Source organism: Vanacampus margaritifer, chromosome 18 (genome assembly GCF_051991255.1).
Source record: "Vanacampus margaritifer isolate UIUO_Vmar chromosome 18, RoL_Vmar_1.0, whole genome shotgun sequence".
NCBI classification, from domain to species: domain Eukaryota; kingdom Metazoa; phylum Chordata; class Actinopteri; order Syngnathiformes; family Syngnathidae; genus Vanacampus; species Vanacampus margaritifer.
The window spans coordinates 8,676,654-8,697,693 of record NC_135449.1 but is presented as its reverse complement, the minus strand read 5'-3'; the positions used below and the strand labels follow the sequence as shown (position 1 = coordinate 8,697,693).

The following is a 21,040-nucleotide window of genomic DNA, read 5'->3' as shown; positions in this document are numbered from 1 at the left end:
GTGATTTCAATTATTGCCAAAGTAATCGAGATTATTATTTTTTCCATAATCAAACAGTCCTACCTTGCACTAACTGATCGACTAGCAAACAATAGTTTTGGCGCATTTTGCATAATCCTACTAACTAACTAGCTAACTAACTAACTCAAAGTAACTGTGTGTAGTTTCTGTGGAAACCTACTTACTAACTAATTAACTAAGTCAGATAGTATGGCAATGCAAAAAAAAATAAAAAATACACACGGGGCAGAATTCTACAAACGAAACCAAAATTTAGTAAGCTTGCAAGTTTTCATGTTTTTTCATGTTAAGAGTGGAACGTTATGATGTATCAATCGAGTAAGTCTCGTTTGGCCTTGGCGAAAGGCCGCGCTCAGCCCAGTGACATCTGTCCATAAGTTGACTGACACAAAGTTACTAGTACGACGAGAGGATGAGATTTAAGCACAATCACACACATGGAAATCCTGCTAAGCCAACACTGCTTTGTCTCATGTGAGGAAATTCTGACATTTACTAAAGACATTAGACACACATGGGGGGGGGGGGCTCCATTACTCACGCTGGTGACTTTGCGATAGATCTGCGCAGCATTTTGGCACTCGGAGTAGGGATACTCGGAGGTGGCCATCTCCAGGATGCACATGCCGAAGGCGTAGACGTCCACCGCCTCGTCGTACTTCTCCTCGTACATCTCGGGCGCCATGAACTCAGGCGTTCCTGTCAACATGGTGAAGAGATACTTTTTGTCAATAAAGCTGCAGAGGTCGGGTGTCATTTTCCGTCCAACAAGCTCACCGATCACACTTTTGGCGAAGGAGGCGCTCTTGAGCGTGGCCAGGCCGAGGTCGCCGATCTTGACGGAGCCGGTGGGCCCGGTGATGAAGATGTTGTCGCACTTGAGGTCGCGATGAATAATGGGCGGCGTGCGCGTGTGCAGGAAATGGAGCCCCTTCAGGATTTGACGGCTCCAGCGCTGCAGCAGCTTCAGCTTCATTTCCTTGAACCTTTTCAGATAGCTACAGAAGACATTTTGTTTTCAATGTTGATCCATCTTGGCTACTAGTGGTGGGTCGGTACTCACGTCTTGAGCGTGCCGGATGTCATGAGCTCCGTCACCAGGATGATGCACTTGTGGCCCTTCATGGTCGACTTCCACGAGTCGTGAAAGCGCACGATGTTGGGATGCTGGAGGCCTTTCAGCATCTCCACTTCCTCGCTGAAGCGCTGACGCTCCGCCTTGGTCAGCTTACGAGTCTGCGACATCACAGGCATTATTATTAGGCATAGGTTAACACTTAGCCCACATTGGAGACAAAAGGCATCATGATTACGATTTTCTTGTAATGTTCATGATTTTTTTTTAAATATTGAGGCTTGTAATATTTACATGTATTTATTTTATTTATCTAACATTAATTTATTTATCCAGATAAGGCAATTGAAAACAGAGTCTTAATCGTATTTGCAGTGCAGACATGGGAGCAAACAAAAGTAAAATAAAAGCAAATACAACATAGGAAACTGTACAGTATGATCTTTTAATAACGTTACATTACATCAAAACCTCATAAACAATAACATCAAAGGCGCTAGGGCTGTGGTTAGCATATGCTAACACATAGCTTGAAGCCACTCACTCACTACAGTATCTAGTTTTACATACTATTTAGGCTGGTAAAAGCGTAACATTTTATAACAATTTGCTGAACGCAGAATAAATCTTTAGTCTAACTTACTGTCAATAAATAAAAAAATAAGTTTATGCTAAGCTAAATGTTTGTTTGTTGTGCTTAGCATATGCTAACACATAGCTTGGATCCACACACTCACTCACTATCTACTTTTACATACTATTTTGGCTGGTAAAAGCTTTACATTTTATAACAATTTGCTGAACACGGAATACATCTTTAGTCTAATTTACTGTCAATAAAAAAAAAAATGTTTATGCTAAGCTAAATGTTTGTTTGTTTTCTTGTTTGTTTGTTGTGCTTAGCATATGCTAACACATAGCATGGATCCACACACTCACTCACTATCTAGTTTTACATACTATTTAGGCTGGTAAAAGCGTAACATTTTATAACAATTTGCTGAACGCAGAATACATCTTTAGTCTAATTTACTGTCAATAAAAAAAAAAAATGTTTATGCTAAGCTAAATGTTTGTTTGTTTTCTTGTTTGTTTGTTGTGCTTAGCATATGCTAACACATAGCATGGATCCACACACTCACTCACTATCTAGTTTTACATACTATTTAGGCTGGTAAAAGCGTAACATTTTATAACAATTTGCTGAACGCAGAATACATCTTTAGTCTAACTTACTGTCAATAAATTAAAAAAATATATGTTTATGCTAAGCTAAATGTTTGTTTGTTGTGCTCAGCATATGCTAACACATAGCTTGGATCCACTCACTCACTATCTGGTTTTACATAATATTTTGGCTGGTAAAAGCTTTACATTTTATAACAATTTGCTGAACACAGAATACATCTTTAGCCTAACTTACTGTCAATAAATAAAAATATATGTTTATGCTACACTAAATGTTTGTTTGTTTGTGTAGATTCTCAGTCATACGGATCATGGTAATCCACAAGAGCTGGACTGAGGCAACTAGACTATTCTTATTAGTCAAATTGTTCCTATTATCTCTTAAATGACGGGTAATATTAGGCTACTGGGCCAACGAAATAAAGCGAAGTAATGAAACAATGCAACAATGAAACGGCAACATCAAAGACGGTCGCGCTGCAAGTTAGCATATGTTCCCAGTTAACCCACAGTGTCAACATGTTTAAGCGAACACCCGTGGGGGTGCATATGATTACATAACTCATACAAACAGTGGTTTGATAAATGTTACTTAAACTAATTACCAGCAGCAGTGGAAACCACAAGCTCATCCAACCCCAATTGCATAATCGCAGCAATTTTCCAAAAAAGGAGGAGACGGAGGGGCATTACAGGTTTGAGGCCCCCCCACCAAAAATCCATACATGCACTTCAACACTGCAATGACGCCACACGGACAAAGACATTTCTTGTCCTTCGTTCGTGTCCCCTGAATGGGGCAATTTAGGAGCTTAGCGGAAACATCTCAGGGGACCGCAATGAATCCTGCATTCAGGATGAATTCTAGGAAGAAAAAAAAAACATTTCCGAGTATGTGTTTGCACTTACAATCAAGTTGATTAAACCCCGCTCCCCACCTCGCTACCTGCCCGAGTGTCTCTCAAATGTCAGGGGGGGGGATGGAGCTGAGGGCACAGAGGCCAGCTCTGAGAGAGATAAAAATCATCTTACCGACGGCAGATTGTAGCCGACATGTTCAGTAACACACATACAGGTAGGTGTTGAGCAATGGTATGTTTGGAACTTCTAACCAAATCTAATTAGGCCTCCTTAAAGTCACCGGCACGACATGGGTGAGACTGTTGAGGATAGACCTGGGTGGTTAATTGATTCGGGATTGTGACACTTTCAGGGGCTGAGTGTGCACATCCCAAGAGCCTAACCAAGCCAAAACCGCAAGTTGTTTTTTTTTTTTTTTTACTCAAGCTTGGCTTTACACGCATGAGTGCAAACCTCCAGAATGCACAAAGTGGAAGGATTTGTTGGAAAAGTCCTGTCAGCGCCACTTTCCACTATGGATCACGAGGATAGGTAAAATCATCTTTCTCCACTGAAAACCACAAAAATGAGACATTGGAGGAAAAAGCAATCTTGAGGCGGCAAAATGGAGTACACAACTTGGCTGAGAACAGACAGAGGTCATATTAGGGTTGGGCTAAAATCTAATCTTTTTTTTTTTTTTGCCTCACAAAAATCCAATGATAAAGATTCAAATTTAGAGAATGACAAAATGATATTATTAACTCATTCACTGCCATTGGCGGTTATAGACGTAAAAAAATTCATTTGAACTACTTCTACTAGTTTAATATTTGTTTCTACTTTTTGAGTATAAAAACCTAGAATTTGTTATTGTACATTTAGAACAGATATAAAAATGTGATTAATCGTGAGTTAACTATTGAAGTCATGACATTAATTACGATTTTAAAAAAATTATCGCCCCACCGACGGCCCTAATTTTTAATCATGTTTTTTTTTTTCATTCATTCACTGCCGTTGACGGCTATTAACGTCAAAAATGATTTTAACTATTTCTATTAGTTTAACATTTTTTCCCTTTTTTGTTAACAAGAGTATGAAAACCTAGATTTTTAATTGTAATTAATCGCATGACTTCAATAGTTAGCTCATGATTAATCACAAATGTTATATCTGTTCTAAATGTATAATATATATTAAGTTTTCTTACTCTTATTAATAAAAGTGGAAACATTTTTAAACTGATAGAAATAGTTGACATGAATTTTTGACGTCTATAGCCGTCAATGGCAGTGAATGAGTTAAAAATGACTATCCTCTTTTTTTCCCCTTCTCCTGATACCAAACAAGCCTTGTAACAGTTTTCCCCTTCCCAACTTGCAAACCCTTTTATTTTGCATTTGCAATTGTGAGGAAACGTCTATGGAGCGTTGCAATCGTGCGCTTGCTTGTCTTGAGGCGGGAGCGATCTAATGTCTGGCAAGACCTTTATTGGCAGACAGAGTTGTAGTGCATGAAACTTTGGCCAAAGAAGGAATGGTCTGGAGACGACCGTGCGAGCCTTCTGCGCAACTTTTCCATGACACATTTGGCCGCACAACAACACACACACTGAAACACAACTAAGTGTGATAATGTCCAACAAAAGACATGTGTCTACAATTTTTTTTTTTTTTATTATTTACTAGGTGGGGGGTTAGGTCACAAATATTTAGAAAAATACATTACCGGTACATTGCAAATAATGCTTAGTTGTTTTTTTATTAAACCAATTCATTGTTTTTTTTAAAATAAATACAAATAGTTGATTATGCCATATATAATATTATATTTAAAAAGTTCAATAAAAAGTAATTTTTAGGGACCTTGATTTTTGATATTTCAGACATTTCTTCTTCTTTCTTTAACCGTCTAACAACAATTTACAAATGAGTTAATTACATGACTTTTTTAAAATGAGGCATATTCATCAAAAACATTTAATATGTTGGTAAAATTTGTTAAAAAAAAATATGTAGGGAAATAAACTTCTTTAAAATCGGAATAAATAATATACAAATTAGATTTTACAAAAATATTTACCAAAAATTATATAAAAAATATTTAGTGGGAAAATTGTTTTCATGTTTTGGATTCGAAAAATAGAATCATGCTTGAATAAACATTTTTGGTCATTTGTCAATTACATGACTGTCATGAAATAAATCTATAAATCGGTCATGAACTAAATATACATAATAAAAATTATTAAATATACTCAGCCCAAAATTATTTTATGGGGAAAAAAATGGTGTACTGTATTTTCAATTAAAATATAAATAAATATGTTTGTCATTAAATGAAAAAATAAGCAGTCAGCAAATATATACAGTATATAAGAAATAAAACAAAACCGCACAGACATACAGACAGACCTCCCCGACCTGTGTGCGCACAAGCAGACCTGGCGCATGTGTTGCATAATGCACAGGAAAGCATAAACATCCCGTGAGCATATTGCCATGAATAAATGTGTCTCAGCTTTTCCATCATCCCTTGCAGCTGCATGCTAGCGGGAGAGAGCAGTGTTGGTTGTGAGCAGAGGGGGGGGGGGGGGGGGTCTAAGGGGCTCTGGGGACCGGTCGGTGCCACACAAGCGCTGTTACATAAGCGACGTGGACGGCAGAAGCATTAAGGTGGATTTAAGATACCCCCCCCCCCCCCTTACTCCCTGTCAGCGGCCCTATTGTGACAACCGCTGCTCAAACACAGCAGCTAACACTTGAAAGCCGTGTGCCCAAAAAGTGTGCCAAGAAAAAAAAAAAGACTCTGATCACTGTATTAGCTTGGCCAAGAAGATTATGCTTTTAAATTTGTGTTGAACTATATGTTCCTAAAAGCGTAGATGCTACTTGTTAGCCCATCTATTTGGTTTTGCATTGTTTGTTATAGCACTAAGCTAAATGTACTTTATTAAGGCCAAGCTATGTGGTTTTTAATACACATGTAGTTTCCATTGTTTTATGTTTCGATTGAGTGCTAATAAACAGCTCGAAGTTTCTTTTTTGATTTGCAAACGCCACTTGTTGAAAAAAATGCCAAACTTGTTTTGAATAATGTCATCATCATTTGCTTTTCGTATAAGCTTAGAGTAAAAATAAATTAATTAATTAATTAAAATCTGAAATTGATCAAGATTTTATTTCAAAGCGGCACCCAGCCCTAAATCTCGGATTAAGGTCAAAGACAAAGAGGCGGGGAACCTGGCAGGTCCGAGGCCGACTGACATGCACTTTGTATTGACACATGCGCACAGTGCCGCCATTGAGGTGTGTTGCGGGTGAGAACTGAGGTGCCAGTGTGCTGCTTCCAAGCCGAAGGTGACGTGCGGCCGGCTAGGTGAACATTTGGTCCCCACAGAATAGACCGAGGGCACGTACTCGCATCCACCACCTCGTAAAGTTTGGGACTACTTTCGCGTACGGACGTCAACAAAACTAGCCTCGCTCACGTGGACCTGCGAAAATGAAAATGCTGCCATAAGCATGCTGGAGTAGTTAAGGAAAATGTAATCATCTGCATTTGGCTTAAAAATGTAAGTTAATTTATAAAAATAAAAATAAATGTCCTGACAATACTGTACACAACTAATTCATATTCCAATCAAAAATATATTATAAATGCCAAAGATGGCGGTTAAGCACTACTTTTGTCTAAAAGAAGCTCCTCATTTCACTTTAACATAGTTCTCTGGCACCAATAAGTTTTTATCAAATGTTTTATAAAATAATGTTTTATTAAAAAAAAAAAATGTTTTAATTGTTTACTCTGCCGCTGAGGACAGCTGATTATTCACAACAAGAATAACACAACCCAGCCCAACCCGAAAAAAAAAAAAATCACACATGATCACATCCCCAATGAGTTATCTCATCAATAACCAGAGGACAGTAACAAGTAGTGATGTGTGGGCACTACTGTACAGTATGTGGCGCCTCCCAGGAAGTGTTGCATCACCGTCCCATAGGCCCCAGATTAGCCTATTTACTCGGTTATTCTTAACGGGCCTGAACCCGGCTGATGTTTGCTGTCACTAACCAACTAAGGGCGCGTCTATAAACTGCACTTAAGCCTTCTGCTGCTGATCCGACACCCACACACTCCTACTGACCTGTAAAACTTGCCAGCCTCTCGCGTAAGAAACGACACGATTAGCATGTATTTGTTAGATCTATGCTAAAATGTTGCTTAAGGATAATTTAATTAGTGTAAACATAGAGGGACGAATATATTATAAACAATACAGGTCAATTGTGTTAGCCAATGAAATCACAGCAAGTGTGGGTGTGAGGCACGCAAGTGTTGGGGTGATTAGAAAGTTCCGGCAGGTATTAAGAGGAAATAAATGCACACAATAAATAGACCAATCGTGTTAGCCAATCTAATCACAATTGCGCAACAAGTGTTTGTGTTTTTGAAAGATTCAAGCGCCGTGAGACTCTTGTGCCGATATAAAAAGGTTCCTAGTGCTCATAGGTGGATCCACCTGCACGGTCAGGTATCAGGTGTCCACGGGGCCGAGGTAACAATTGTGTGCTCCAGATAGCTTGGAAATTGTAGAGTGTATACAAAATGGCTGCTTCAATACAAAATGGTTGACTTTGTTTGTTTTGTGCTTCCTATCCTGATGATGCGCAATTAACTGGAAGCCATATGTTTTTTAATCCTTCAGGGGGTGCTACTGAGTGAGTTTTGCCACACGGAGCCTTTAATATTTGTTGACAGACACCAGGATATGCTCACTGGTCAAATTTGGGCTGCTTCATAACAAAATGGCGCACTTTTTTGTGTATCCTATACTAATAAATGTGCCTATATAAACAACTGGAAGAGATTTGGTTTTATCTGGCTTGGGGCACTCCTAAAATATGTAACATGTAAATATCTATTTTACCAGGATATAAGAGGTCGTAAGAGGCGAGTCAATGCGGGTACATTAGTTTTAAAAGAGCCTTGGCATGGCCTGGTGCTCAAGTCCAAACACAACTGACAAATTGTCCTGAGGCAGAAGCGTTTTTAAAAGCTCTGCTAGGAAATAGCTCCGTTTGACTAAGGAGTAACGAGTCCACTTTTTTTTCTTTCCTTTTTATGAGCTTCAAGCTGATAAAAATACGCTCAAGTATCACAACAGAAGAAGCCTGAAAAGGACCCAGGATGCCAGCCATTTTATTTTGGTTTGAAGCGGCCATTTTAGGGCACATAAAGGCTCGAAATGTGCTCTGTGATTCGCTGGCAACCTGTCCAGGGTGGACACTGCCTCAAGTTAGGATAGGCTCCGTCTTACCCACATCCCAAAAGACGACAAACCGTTTAGATCATGGATGAACGGCTACTGGAAGTTATTAGGTGTCGTGGCTATAAAGAGCGTCATGGCATCCAGTTACACGCAGCTATACAGATCCGGTCCCAGCGGGTACCAGGAGCGGATCTGGTTTACAAAGCGCTGCTATGCAAAGCCCGCCGGTCACGTGACCAGTACGCATGAAAGTTTGATGCCCACAACCTCATCGAGAGCCAAATTAGGAAGAGTGCCGTGTTCGATTTCTTCACCCCACCCCCACAAAAAAGACAGACTCAAGTGTATTAACTCATTCAGTGCCATTGACGGCTAAAGACGACAAAAATTCATTTTAACTATTTCTATTAGTTTAACATTTTTCCCACTTTTGTGAGAAAACCTAGAATTTTTTTTATTTATTGTATATTTAGAACAGGTATAAAATTGGTGAATAATTGTTAAAGTTAATTAGTGAAGTCATGCGATTAATTATGATTAAAAAATAATCTCCTGATGCCCCTAATTTTTAATAATCTTTTATTTTTTTAAAGAAACAAGAAAAGAAAAGTTTATTAAAAATAAAAATTCAATTTTTTTATTAATAAAAAAAAGAAAATATTTTTTTATATATTTTTTATTATTATTAATCGCATAAATCTAATCTATCTAATCTAGTGAACTCACGATTAATCACAAATTTTATATATGTTCTAAATGTACAATTTTTTATTTTTTGTGGGGGTTTTCATACTCTTGTTAAAAAAAAGTGGAACATTTTTTAAACTAATATAAATTGCTCAAATGAATTTTTGACGTCTATAGCCGTCAATGGCAGTGAATGAGTTAAGGTGTTGACGGAGAAAACACACGGGCCTTTCCAAAATAGGTAATGGTCGATTCATGGCAGGAATGACCGGAGGTTACCCCCTCGTACCTGCTCGGGGTTTGTTTAGGAAGCAGGACCGCCACACTGTACATGAGCACGTTTCACCCCGCGGCCTCGCACTGTCAACACTGTAAAGAAAACACCTTGGCCGAGCCTACCAGTGGCCTTTTCGGCAGCTTCTGTCGGCAAAAAAAAACAAAACGAAAAAGGTGGCGAGTGATCAGCGTTCACGTTGCTGATTTTGATTGCAACGTGACTCAAGGCGGCTCAAACGCGCTATTACTTTTCGAGGGCTAAAACAACAGTAAGGCACAATTGCTTGTTGTTCCGGGGCTAAGGGAAGGATGAAGTTGGCTAACAATTTCACAAAACAATCAATTCTCATTATCAAAATAATATATTTTCACACTCGTGGTCAGGTATGTTTCCGGGGAAGGTGGAAAGCATTCATCATGGAGGCACTACGACGGAAAGGGAGCCCGTGTAATGCCCACGTATTGCCTGGTGCCAGCATGTACAAGGCCTCAGTGTCACTCAGCCTGCCAACTTTCCACTCCGCGTCTTTTAGCAGCAAGGGCATTTCAACTCATTCGGTAAACGCAGCGCTTAAATAAAAAGTCCACACACCGAAAACAAATTCATCAACAGGGGCCCCTTCATGTTGATTAATTATGGGGGCCCAGATTTTGGTGTGATCCAATGGCTATGACGCTGTTATCTGGCAGAGCAGCCGAATCTGGGCTGGCAATGGCACATCCTGTACTAGACCCCTTTTTCGCTGTCATACACACACACACACACGCAATCAAAACAAACAAGCGAGTCAAAAGTGGTGAGCTGGCATACAAGAATAATCACAGAGGAGCCTCCTGATGTTGACGTCGCCAGATAGGAGGCCCGCGACGTGCGCCTTGCCAGCTCTGATAAAAGGGAAGACGCCTTGATTTACTGTTCAGTCGCGTCAACGTTGATTCTGCTGCTTCTTTTTTTTTTAAGTGTAAATATGAGCTCACTGCTACTGCAGCATCTCTGACGTACATCTCATAAATGCTTCCCTTTTTTTTTTATCCCTCCTCCAGGTTCCTCATAAACAAATACTGTAAATCTTCTAGGACAGGGGTGGGCAAGATTTTTAAAAAAAATTATTTATTCATTTAACTCTTTAAATAGTTGGGTTAATTGATGTATTGCAAATAATTAAACATAATAGTAAAACAATAAAATAAAATGTACTATTTGTCTGATTCATATTAAACATAAAGATAATTTTTTTTAAAAAATCAAAAAATTATAAGGAATTGGAATTTTATTGTTTTTACATTAATATTTTTTATTTTTTTACCTTGTCTTAAAACGGTGTTACTCAGAGTAAGTCTCTAAAAAGTGGGAAAAAAAGAGGAAAGTTAAAAAGTTTGTTGTGTTGAGATGACAAAAATGACCCCCCCCCCCCCCCAAAAAAAAAACGGTATAGTTTCACATATATACATAATTCCCCCTAAATTAACCATCTCAAAAATTACCGTTAGTGGTCAGTTAGCCAGTAATGTTAGCTACATGCGCACATAGTCTAATAGAAGCTTGTGAAAAAGTAAGAGGAAAGTTTAAAGGTTTGTTGTGTTGAGACGACAAAAAAGACCCCAAAAGGAACATTTAAGATATAGTTTCACATATATACACATATTTACATAATACCCCCTTAATTAACCACCTCAAAAATTCTCGTTAGTGACAGTTAGCCTGTCATGCTAGCTAAATGCGCACATACTCCCATAGAAGTTTGAGTGACTTTATGGCCATCTGGCCCTTTAATGATAATTACACTTAAAAAGCACACAAAGAGCAAAGTGGTGCTGGTGACGCACGCACAGCAATGTGGCTTTTATTTTTTAAAAGGCATCATGTTAGCAAAGGAGTGGCTAGCGTTGGCCGCAGGCTGATTAACCAACATCCGTGACAGCAAAGAGCAGCGTGATGGATGTTTCCAGTAGCAGAGGTTATTGGCTAGATCAGGGGTGGGCGCACACAGCGTCCTGCACGTTTGGGATATTTCCCTTCTCCAACACAGCTGATATATGATCAGCTCATCAGCAAGCTCTGCATAAGCTTGGTAACGATCCTGTTGAGCTGCGTTGCAGCAGGGAGACCTCCAAAACCTGCAGGACGCCGGCCCTTGAGGACCGAGTTTGCCCACCATTGGGCTGGATGGTCAAAGGAAGGTAAAACTAAAAAGATTTTTTGCTGTGTGTTTTTTTTTTAATACTGTAGAAGAAAAAAGTGAAAAAAACATTTGTGTTTCGCATGACAAAAAACTTGCAAAACATCCTTTTAGTTAAACAGTGATTATGCTTCACGGCTAGCTGAGGCGTCAATAAACATGACGTTAAAACAAATAAACTAGCTTGCTACTGGGCAGAATTTTTGGGATGTAGAGCTGTGTAATATGGACTTCTTCCATCTTCATTTTCCTCTAGCCATTTGCCTGGTTAGCATGAGCATCAGGAAGTGTTTTTTTTAACCCGTTCAATCCCCAAAAGTATATATGTTGTTGTTTTTTTTATACTTTGTCCTTTACTCCCAAAAACGTATTTATAGGCTTTTTATGTTTTTTCATGCTAGCTAGAGCATACAGAAGGCATTGATGCAGCCTCTGACCCGAAAAGGTCACTTAAAGCAATGGTAGTTGAAAAAAAAAACGGCCAGCAGGTGGCAGCAGAGTATAAGAGATCAGCCAAGGCCATGTTGCAACAAGCTCTTTTTGCCAGTGTTTTCAACAGATTTGTGAATCATTTTGAAACGTAGCCATATTCCAATGCTAATTGCTGCAAAACGGAAACTTTTTTTCCTGATGAAAGAAGAGACTCTAATCTTTCTTTTGGTAGGTTACTTGTTTTTATAGCAATAGCAAAATCAGTCAAAAATGCAATAAAACAGCCGGGAGCGAAGGGGGTTGCTTCAGTGAAAATGGCTGGGAGAGAATGAGTTAATGATAATGTCACACAAAATCATTTTGCCTAAGCTAACGACCAGCAAGCGACAAACGTGGACTTTGTTAGTGTCTGTGGGCAGTTTTGCATGTCATGGATGGTGACTTTATGGCGGACCTGACTTGTGTCATCATTTTAAACCCTGAGCTCGTTTTCAGGTCAGGAGACATTAGCCATTTTTTTTTGTCAACTTTATGAAGTCCTTCACAATGGATTCATTGCTGTTCGTAGCAACATAATGGCAGCAAAGGGATGAGAATGCAATCCCTGAGGACACTGATGACATTTGAGAGTGAGAAGAGAGCATTTTTATTTTCACCTTTCAACAATACTTTTTTACCCGACTCGCCGTCTCAAGTCGTTCTAGATGACTTGCAAGTGACGCGCCTCCGCCCGCTGCTGCATCAACACGGCAGGCCTGTTTAGCCACCAACACACACCTGTGGTGTGCCATGCGGGGGGGTTGGTGGTGTGGGCCGGCGCCGGTCACGTTAGGTGGAGATTTCCGGCGGAGATGCTGAGGTCAACCCACCACGGGCTGTAACCATATCAACCACCTCTAAGCTCATTAAGGGAGATTAAAGTGCTTCAACACGCATGGCCGCAGGAAGAAAGTTGAGTTTTTTTTTTCTATTCTTCAAACAAACACCTGACAGGTGGACTCCTGAGCTGAAAGGACACCAGTGGAGCCCTGGGGGGGCACATTTACACCTGCGCTCTACCCTCAAGCAGGACCCCGCAGCACTATGAGAATATTCTAGTGCATCTTGATAAAAAATAGAAAAATTAACTAATGAAAAAATAATACTAATTAGTTAATTTAAAAATATATATAGATATATTTTTTTAAAGCATCAGGACCAAACTTCCACCAACAGAATATTTTTATTTTATATTTTAACACCCCAGCACCCCCCCACCCACCACCCAAAAAAATAAAATGAATTAAAAAAAACATTTTTTAAAGTAAAAATAAAGGGAAAATATTAAATACAAACATATCATAAATTAAATCATTTATTGTTGACTGTTTATTATTTGTTTATTTTTTGGCACAACAAAAATCAGTTCTGCATAAACGTGATGAGTGCTCATCTGGATCTGTTTGATTTTCCTTATCCAGTAATTAAAGTCCTTATTTTTGTACAAAAGAGAGGGTGTTTTTTTTAAAAATACATTCCTATTTTTCAAGAATAAATGTGTCTTTTCCAGAATAAAATATTTTTTAAATAAATCACAAAATATGACTTTTATCCCTCATTAAACGGACTTTTTTAATCTCCTAGTAATATGACTTAATTTCTGATTCTAATTTCTTTTTTTTTTTGAAAATAGCTTTTTAATTCCTATGACATTAAGGACACATGATAATTTTGTTTAATTAGCATTGCTATTAAGAGTGGGTGCTTGGAAAATCTGGACTATTACACACTGATACGCCTGCCAGCTAGCTCAAACTGTATGACCTCTCCCAAGTTTTCTAATGAATACCTTAGATTATTTGCTGCCCTGTGTGGTTTAGTAGATTTCTGTTTAAGTGTAACGTAATGTAGTTTTCCTGATATGCAGCCCAGCTAAGCGGCTGGGGGCCGGCCTTTTTTTTTTTTCATGTAATAAACATGACTGTCTCCACCAATATGACTACTGTGTACTATGTGTGTGTATGCCAGTGCTTGGCAGAGAGCTTTCAGCCGTGGCTTAGGGCACCACTTCGGAAGGCGCACTTGGCCGCCAGGCTAAAGTGACACCGGCGATGTTAAACCTTCAAATCCTCCATTGAGCCACCAGAGCATGGCAGGAGGCAGCTGCTGCTTCCGACTTGTTTACATCACACACACTCACACACACACACAAGCATGTTGAAGCGCTGAAGGCATGCGGAGAGCCGCCCTGGTTATCAGTGACAACAAAGATTACCAAAGCCCAAACTTGACATGGAGCCTCTCCAAGGTCGCCGGAAAAACGACATGCTCCTGTTGCGATTCATGATCGCTCTCCAAAGACAGCCGCGGATTGACTTTTTGAAGTGAAGATGAGCGACGTCGCTTTTTTTTTTTGTCACATAAACAAGCTGAGAGTCTATTGCTTGTCCTCACCCAAATGTCATTAAAATAGTCAAGACAACCTAGCCATGTTGTGAACAGGAAGCTGACCATAAAAGGACATCCTACCTGAAGCTCACACCAGGCCACCTCCACCGTGGTCTCCGTGTCAAGGCCTTTGTAGACAGTCTTGAAAGACCCCCTCCCGATCTCGATGTTGAACTTGAGGTAGCGTCCGTCAGGCGACGTCGCCACCGCTTTGGTCTCCACATCCTCCTTTTCCTCCTCCCACCGCGGGTCAAAGTTCACGCGAGGTGACACACGCCGCCCTTTCCCCTGCGCCGGCTCGCCGTCCGACTCGACACCCGAAGTGGGGCTGCACGGGGGAGTGTCGCCCCGTGGTTTCTCCTCATCCTCCTCGTCGTCTTCAGCTCGGGACTCGGGCAGGCTGAGGATGTTCTCGGCCGACCAGGAGAGCACTTTGGAGAGGGCGCCGCTGAAGAGGGGCGAGTCCACGTCCACGCTGATCTTGTGTAAGCCGTACGAGTTGCGGCGGGCGCCCAGGCCGTGCGGCTGCAAGCCTGGGAAGCCGCGTCCGGGGATCTCCACCTGGGCGTGCGACATGCTGCGCCTGGTCACCAGCTCCTGCTCTGGACTTGAAGGTGCCTTTTCGTGTACAAATCCAATGAGTTAGTAGTTAGTTAGCATTAACAATTTGTGTCATTAGAGCCAGTCATGAGTAACAAACTACACCAGTGACATCGTCAGCAGTAACAAATTGTCGTCATTAGAGTTAGACTAACTAATAGTCACATCAATATGCTCAGTAGAGAAACAAATTGAAAAAAAAAAAAGTCAAATTGAAAAACAATATGTCCCATTGCATATATCAGCAGTTTGTCAACAGTAAAAATAAATAAATTAAAATGACCCGAGTATAAAGTTAGTCATGAATAACAATGTATCACATTGATAGTCAGTCCAGAAAGTTTGTATTTATTTTTGACTTTGGTGTAGTGAAGGACACAAATAATGTACAAGTACAAAACATTACTAATGATGCCATGATTGGGGTAAGACAACTTTATAATTCAAAAAACAAAAGTGTACTCACTTGCTCCTCAAGCTGCGTCAAAATACATGTTCCTCTTGGTGAAATAGTCCAAGCTCGTGTCCAGCGAGAGTCCTCAGCCTGGATCTGGAGAAGCAACACGGAGGTGTATTAAGTGTATGTATGAACAGATCCGTGTGAGCAGGAGGAGGATGTATCAGCAGAACTCTCCTTCACTTGCATTAGCTCCGCCCCTTCGACTCTCTCTCTCAATAATTTTGCTGACTTACCACAAGGAGGCGCTTTAACATTCTTATCTACAACACACCAAAACACCATGCAAGAAGGCCTTCCTTGGAACTTTTATCACCCTCCAGAGGCAGACAAAGCATGCCCAGCAACGTGCGGGAAGTTTTTTTATGCAACTTTCCCACAGGACACAACATTAGCTACATGTAACATCTTAAGTATTCGCTATTTAAATAAAGCCCCTTGTCTTAATATCTCATTTATATTTACATTACTTTTGTAACCTGGCATCATTGTTCATTTTGTATGCATTTAAATACAAGTGTAGGTCACGAAAATACTAGCAATATCTCCCAGGAAGAGGGCAGTGCAGTTGAAATTTTTTAATAAAAATAAATAAATAAAACTCAAGGTGTACCTAATGTTTTGGCCTGGGGTGTTCTATCCACACATGCAGGGACCACAAAGTCCAATTTATCAAATAGTATTATTTATTTCTTTTTACACATGATATGGAGGGAAGAGGAGGATTCTTTCTGGGATATCGTCACAACATAACTGTCCCCTACAATTGTTATGAATAACAAATCGGGCTGAGTTGATTCAGCAGTGTTGGTCCAAGTGTCAATTACACGCTTTGTTGTAGGATGACTACCAGCCATATTCTTAAACACGTCAAGTTACCTCAAAATGACTCAAAACCTTCCGGCAATTAAAAAAAAAAAAAAAAAAAAAGTACAGATGCATCGGTGGGCAACTACAACAATAGCAAGCGTCCGTCCTCAAAAAAATTTAACGCCTTTGCCGTCGTCCATGCTGATGATCTCGGCTTTGCCTTCCGTTTGCAGCGCCTGCAGCGAGCGCAGGAGCATCCACTCCTCCAAGCCGTGGAACTCTGGCAAAAAGGCAAGATGTGAAACAAGTATGCCATGGAGCTTCGTACGGGGAAGGTCGGCGAGACGGCAACAATATCGTACCTTCGCCCTCTGTGTCATCACCGTTGGAAAGTTCATAGAGCGTGAAGACTGTGTTGTTCATTCCGTTCTTAGACACCTGAGAAAAAAACAACAAAACGATTGCCATTATTTGGATATACATTTCTAAATTTCTAATTGTTTTGTGTTTTGCTTCCCAATATATTCCCAACATAATTTTGTATGTAAAGACCTTTACTTTGATAGTTCCATTTTTTTAACACAAAATAAAAACATTCTTTTTCATGTTGCTGAATCTAATAATTTTATTATTTAATGCACAAATATTTTTTGTATTTAATTTGATTTTAAAAATTATCAAACTATTTTATTTTTCTCCATTAAACATTTTAGCATGTTTCCATTTGTTACAAATATTTTTTATATCATATAGAAAAAGATGAGTATCTATTCTATCAAATTTGAAACAAATATTTTTTTCCAACTAATTATATAGATTTTATAATACATATTTATTATTTAGCATAAACAACTTAATATTATATATTTTTTTATATTTATTATTTAGCTTGTCAGTGCTAAATAATAAATATGTATTATAAAATATATATATTTAGTGTTTTTCCTGAACTTTTATTTTTTTTGTATTTATTTAATAACTTGTTTATTTATTCAATCAGTTATGAAATATTTTTTTTCAAATGTTCATATTTTTTTCCAAATTTTTTTTATTAAGTGGCCCATTATCTGTATTGTTTATTTAATGACCATTGCATTTGATGATTTAATGAGAAAAGTTTAAGTGTATACAGTACGTGCATGTTCCTGGGTGTGTATGAGAGTACATGAGTGTTCCTGTGTGACGTGCGTGTCCCTGTGTTTATTGTGTTACCTCACCCAGTGATACATGAGCTTGCCCCATTCCTCTGGCCGCCTCCACATCACCAAGCACCTTGACTTGTTCTTGTCCATCCACTCCAGGTTGCCTGACCACCACAAATGCACACAAACACAGAGAACATTGCCATAAAAATATATACAGTGAGGAAAATAAGTATTTCACCCCCTGGTGATTTTGTGAGTTTGACCCTTTACAAAGAAAGGAACGGTCTATAATTTTCATGGTAGGTTCATCTTAACAGTGAGAGACAGAATATTAAAAAAAATCCCAGGAAATCACATTATATTAATTTTAAACATTTATTTGTCTTTTATTGAGGAAAATAAGTATTTCACCCCCTAGCAAAACATGACTCAGTACTTGGTGGAGAAACCCTTGTTGGCAAGCACAGTGGTCAGACGTTTCTTGTAGTTGGTCACCAAGTTTGCGCAGATCCCAGGAGGGATTGTGGCCCACTCCTCTTTGCAGATCCTCTCCAAATCCTGAAGATTTCGAGGCTGTTGCTTGGCAACTCGAAGCTTCAGCTCCCTCCACAAGTTCTCTATAGGATTAAGGTCAGGAGACTGACTAGGCCACTCCATAACCTTAATGTGCTTCTTTTTGAGCCACTCCTTTGTTGCCTTTTCTGTATGTTTTGGGTCATTGTCATGCTGAAACACCCATCCACGACCCATTTTCAATATCCTGGCTGAGGGAAGGAGGTTCTCACCCAAGATTTCCCGGTACATGGCCCCATTCATCCTCCCCTCGATCCGGTGAAGTCGTCCTGTACCCTTAGCAGAGAAACAGCCCCAAAACATAATGTTTCCACCACCATGCTTGACGGTGGGGATGGTGTTCTTGGGGTCAAAGTCAGCTTTTTTCGCCCTCCAAACACGGCGAGTCGAGTTGATGCCAAAGAGCTCGATTTTAGTCTCATCTGACCACAGCACTTTCTCCCAAGCCTCCTCTGAATCATCCAGGTGCTCATTGGCAAACTTCAGACGGGCCTGTACATGTGCCTTCTTGAGCAGGGGGACCTTGCGGGCACTACAGGATTTCAATCCATTACGGCGTAGTGTGTTACCAATGGTCATCTTGGTGACTGTGGTCCCAGCTGCCTTGATATCATCAACAAGCTCCTGCCGTGTAGTTCTGGGTTGTTTCCTCACCTTTCTCATGATCCGGTTCACTCCACGAGGTGAGATCTTGCGTGGAGCACCAGACCGAGGGAGATTGATGGTCAATTGGTGTGTCTTCCATTTTCTAACTATCGCACCAACAGTTGACTCCTTTTCACCCAGCTGCTTGCTAATGGTCTTGTAGCCCATTCCAGCCTTGTGCAGGTCTACAATCTTGTCCCTGACGTCCTTAGACAGCTCTTTGGTCTTGCCCATTGTGGAGAGGTTGGAATCTGATGCATTGATTGATTCTGTGAACAGGTGTGTTTTTATACAGGTAATGGGAACTTAACTAGGAATACCAATTAAGTAAGAGGACTAATGTGTGTGCCTCCTGGTCACATGACCGGTCTGTGGGAGCCAGAATTCTTGCTGGTTGGTAGGGGGTGAAATACTTATTTTCCTCAATAAAAGACAAATAAATGTTTAAAATTATTATAATGTGATTTCCTGGGATTTTTTTTTATATTCTGTCTCTCACTGTTAAGATGAACCTACCATGAAAATTATAGACCGTTCCTTTCTTTGTAAAGGGTCAAACTCACAAAATCACCAGGGGGTGAAATACTTATTTTCCTCACTGTATACAAAACAAACAAACAAACCTATGTTTAATGGAAGCATTACCTTTTTTCCTCAACTCCTCAAACACAACTTGAATGGCTTCCATGGACAGTTTTCCTGCCATTCAGTTAAGGAGGCCTGAAAGAACCTTACTGGACACTTCATCAGATCAACCACTTGACTGTTGAGTACCCCAACTAAGAGTTTTGTAACAAGCTTTTTTCCAACCATGACATCTATTCTGTACTATGCAAGCGCAAAGCCTGAAGTTTACAACCCAAAAACATGAGAGTGTTTGCTTCAAGCTGTTTATTGCCACTCCCACTTGATTACTGTCAAACAAAACATGAAACAAAGAGAATTACACGTTTATTTAACCAATTTACATAATGTTTATGATGAAAGTCTGCTAGCTTAATGCTAACGTACAAAGCAAAACGCCAAAGGCGAACTGGCTTACACAAAAGGCACGGCACATTGCTATGCAATGAATGGAAAAAGTTGATTTGAGATACAAAGAAAATACAGGTGATTTGACTGAACGTTTTGGGGAGATGTTTCATTGAGCTTTAGAGAGGATACGTGAAATCTTGCGGTTGTTGAAGACGGGGCTCTCCTGTGCCTCCATCACGTCCAGCTGGTAGAGCTTTTGGTGGCGGCAGTAGGCCAGCGCCAGCGAACACCACGCCGCCAGCTGCTTCTGTCTTGTGTCCACATTGGGTTGAAGCCTGCACAAAACAACAATCAAAACAAACACAATCAATTGGAATATAAAAACTATAAAGCAAAATACTAACAGATTATGTTTAATCACTTAGTTTTAATTGGGAAAAAATACATTAAAAATGAGCGTTGTGCAATTAAAAAAAAAACGTCTCTCTCCAAATGTAAACACATTTCCACAGAATGGCCAACTTGATGTATTGCAGGATAACAACACAGCTAGATGACAGAAGAGAGAACTTTTCTTCTTGCAGGGTACACAAAGAGTTCCAATAGTCGTTTGAATGTCGTTTATAAAAGATTAACAAATGTATGCCATATATGAACTCAATCAGAGCTGCAATAACTTTAAATTTTAGAGAGACGCCAATATGAGCAAATCCACTTCCGTAGCATTTCGGCTTGTTTAGCTAAGGAGCCTGCTAACATGACGCTAGCATTGAAAAGCCACTTGAAGGCAACAACAGTTGAAATAGATAACACGTTAAAGGGGCGCCTTGCGTTTATTTATTGTTTTAAAATAAGGTTTAAAAGGTGTACTCACGTAAAAAAGGGAGGAAAATTGTACTGCCATGGCCATTCGAAACTCATCGCGGCGGATACGGTGAGAAGCACGTCCAACCACAAAAAGGTTCCGACTACAAGCGCACGCAAATTAAAGTACGGACATTGATACTGACATTTTAATCAATTAAGTGTCGAAATGACAGTGGTTAGTAAATTCTAAGACGTGCATCACACTCCTTTTTCAATCTTAGTTAATTTAGACACGATTAGTTTCTCAATCAGCTTCAAATACAGACTTTCCGCCAGTAACAGCTTCCGGAAGCGTGTCCGATTACAAAATAGTTCCGATGCACGACATTTCACGGAACCAAAGACGTTCTATTAGAACTGCTTATCATCATATTCCTCACAAAGGTGGCTACATCATTAAATACATTTTATCACTTAAATGAAATTTAATTAAATGATTAGTCATTAATATTATCATTATTTGCTTCAGTTTTTGTGTGTTTTCTGGGGGAAAAAAGGACATAGGCCATTATTTTAGGAGGGTGATATTTTATTTGTTTGGTTTACAGCCTCACAGGTGTCCAA

General features: G+C 39.7%; 2 protein-coding genes across 3 annotated transcripts in view; both read right to left on the bottom strand.

Annotated features, from left to right (window-relative positions):
* The window catches only part of wnk4a (WNK lysine deficient protein kinase 4a), a 37,767-nt gene extending 21,788 nt beyond the window's left edge, over window positions 1-15,979 (bottom strand). For both annotated transcript variants that reach the window (XM_077550378.1, XM_077550379.1), the window contains exons 1-5: window positions 15,471-15,979; window positions 14,486-15,022; window positions 1,085-1,257; window positions 799-1,019; window positions 563-720 (exon numbers count right to left, since the gene is read on the bottom strand). In XM_077550378.1, the coding sequence (XP_077406504.1) occupies window positions 563-720; window positions 799-1,019; window positions 1,085-1,257; window positions 14,486-14,980 (1,047 nt within the window). In that variant the 5' untranslated portion in view covers window positions 14,981-15,022; window positions 15,471-15,979. The remainder of the gene's footprint in view (window positions 1-562; window positions 721-798; window positions 1,020-1,084; window positions 1,258-14,485; window positions 15,023-15,470) is intronic.
* A 145-nt stretch (window positions 15,980-16,124) lies between these two features.
* Window positions 16,125-20,783, bottom strand: vps25 (vacuolar protein sorting 25 homolog). Its single transcript, XM_077550385.1, has 6 exons — window positions 20,484-20,783; window positions 19,799-19,944; window positions 19,280-19,333; window positions 17,489-17,577; window positions 16,634-16,709; window positions 16,125-16,551 (listed from the first exon to the last, which is right to left on the bottom strand). The coding sequence occupies exons 1-6, from the start codon at window positions 20,528-20,530 to the stop codon at window positions 16,439-16,441; spliced, it is 525 nt and encodes a 174-aa protein (XP_077406511.1). The 5' UTR covers window positions 20,531-20,783; the 3' UTR covers window positions 16,125-16,438.
* Between the last annotated feature and the right edge of the window lie 257 nt (window positions 20,784-21,040).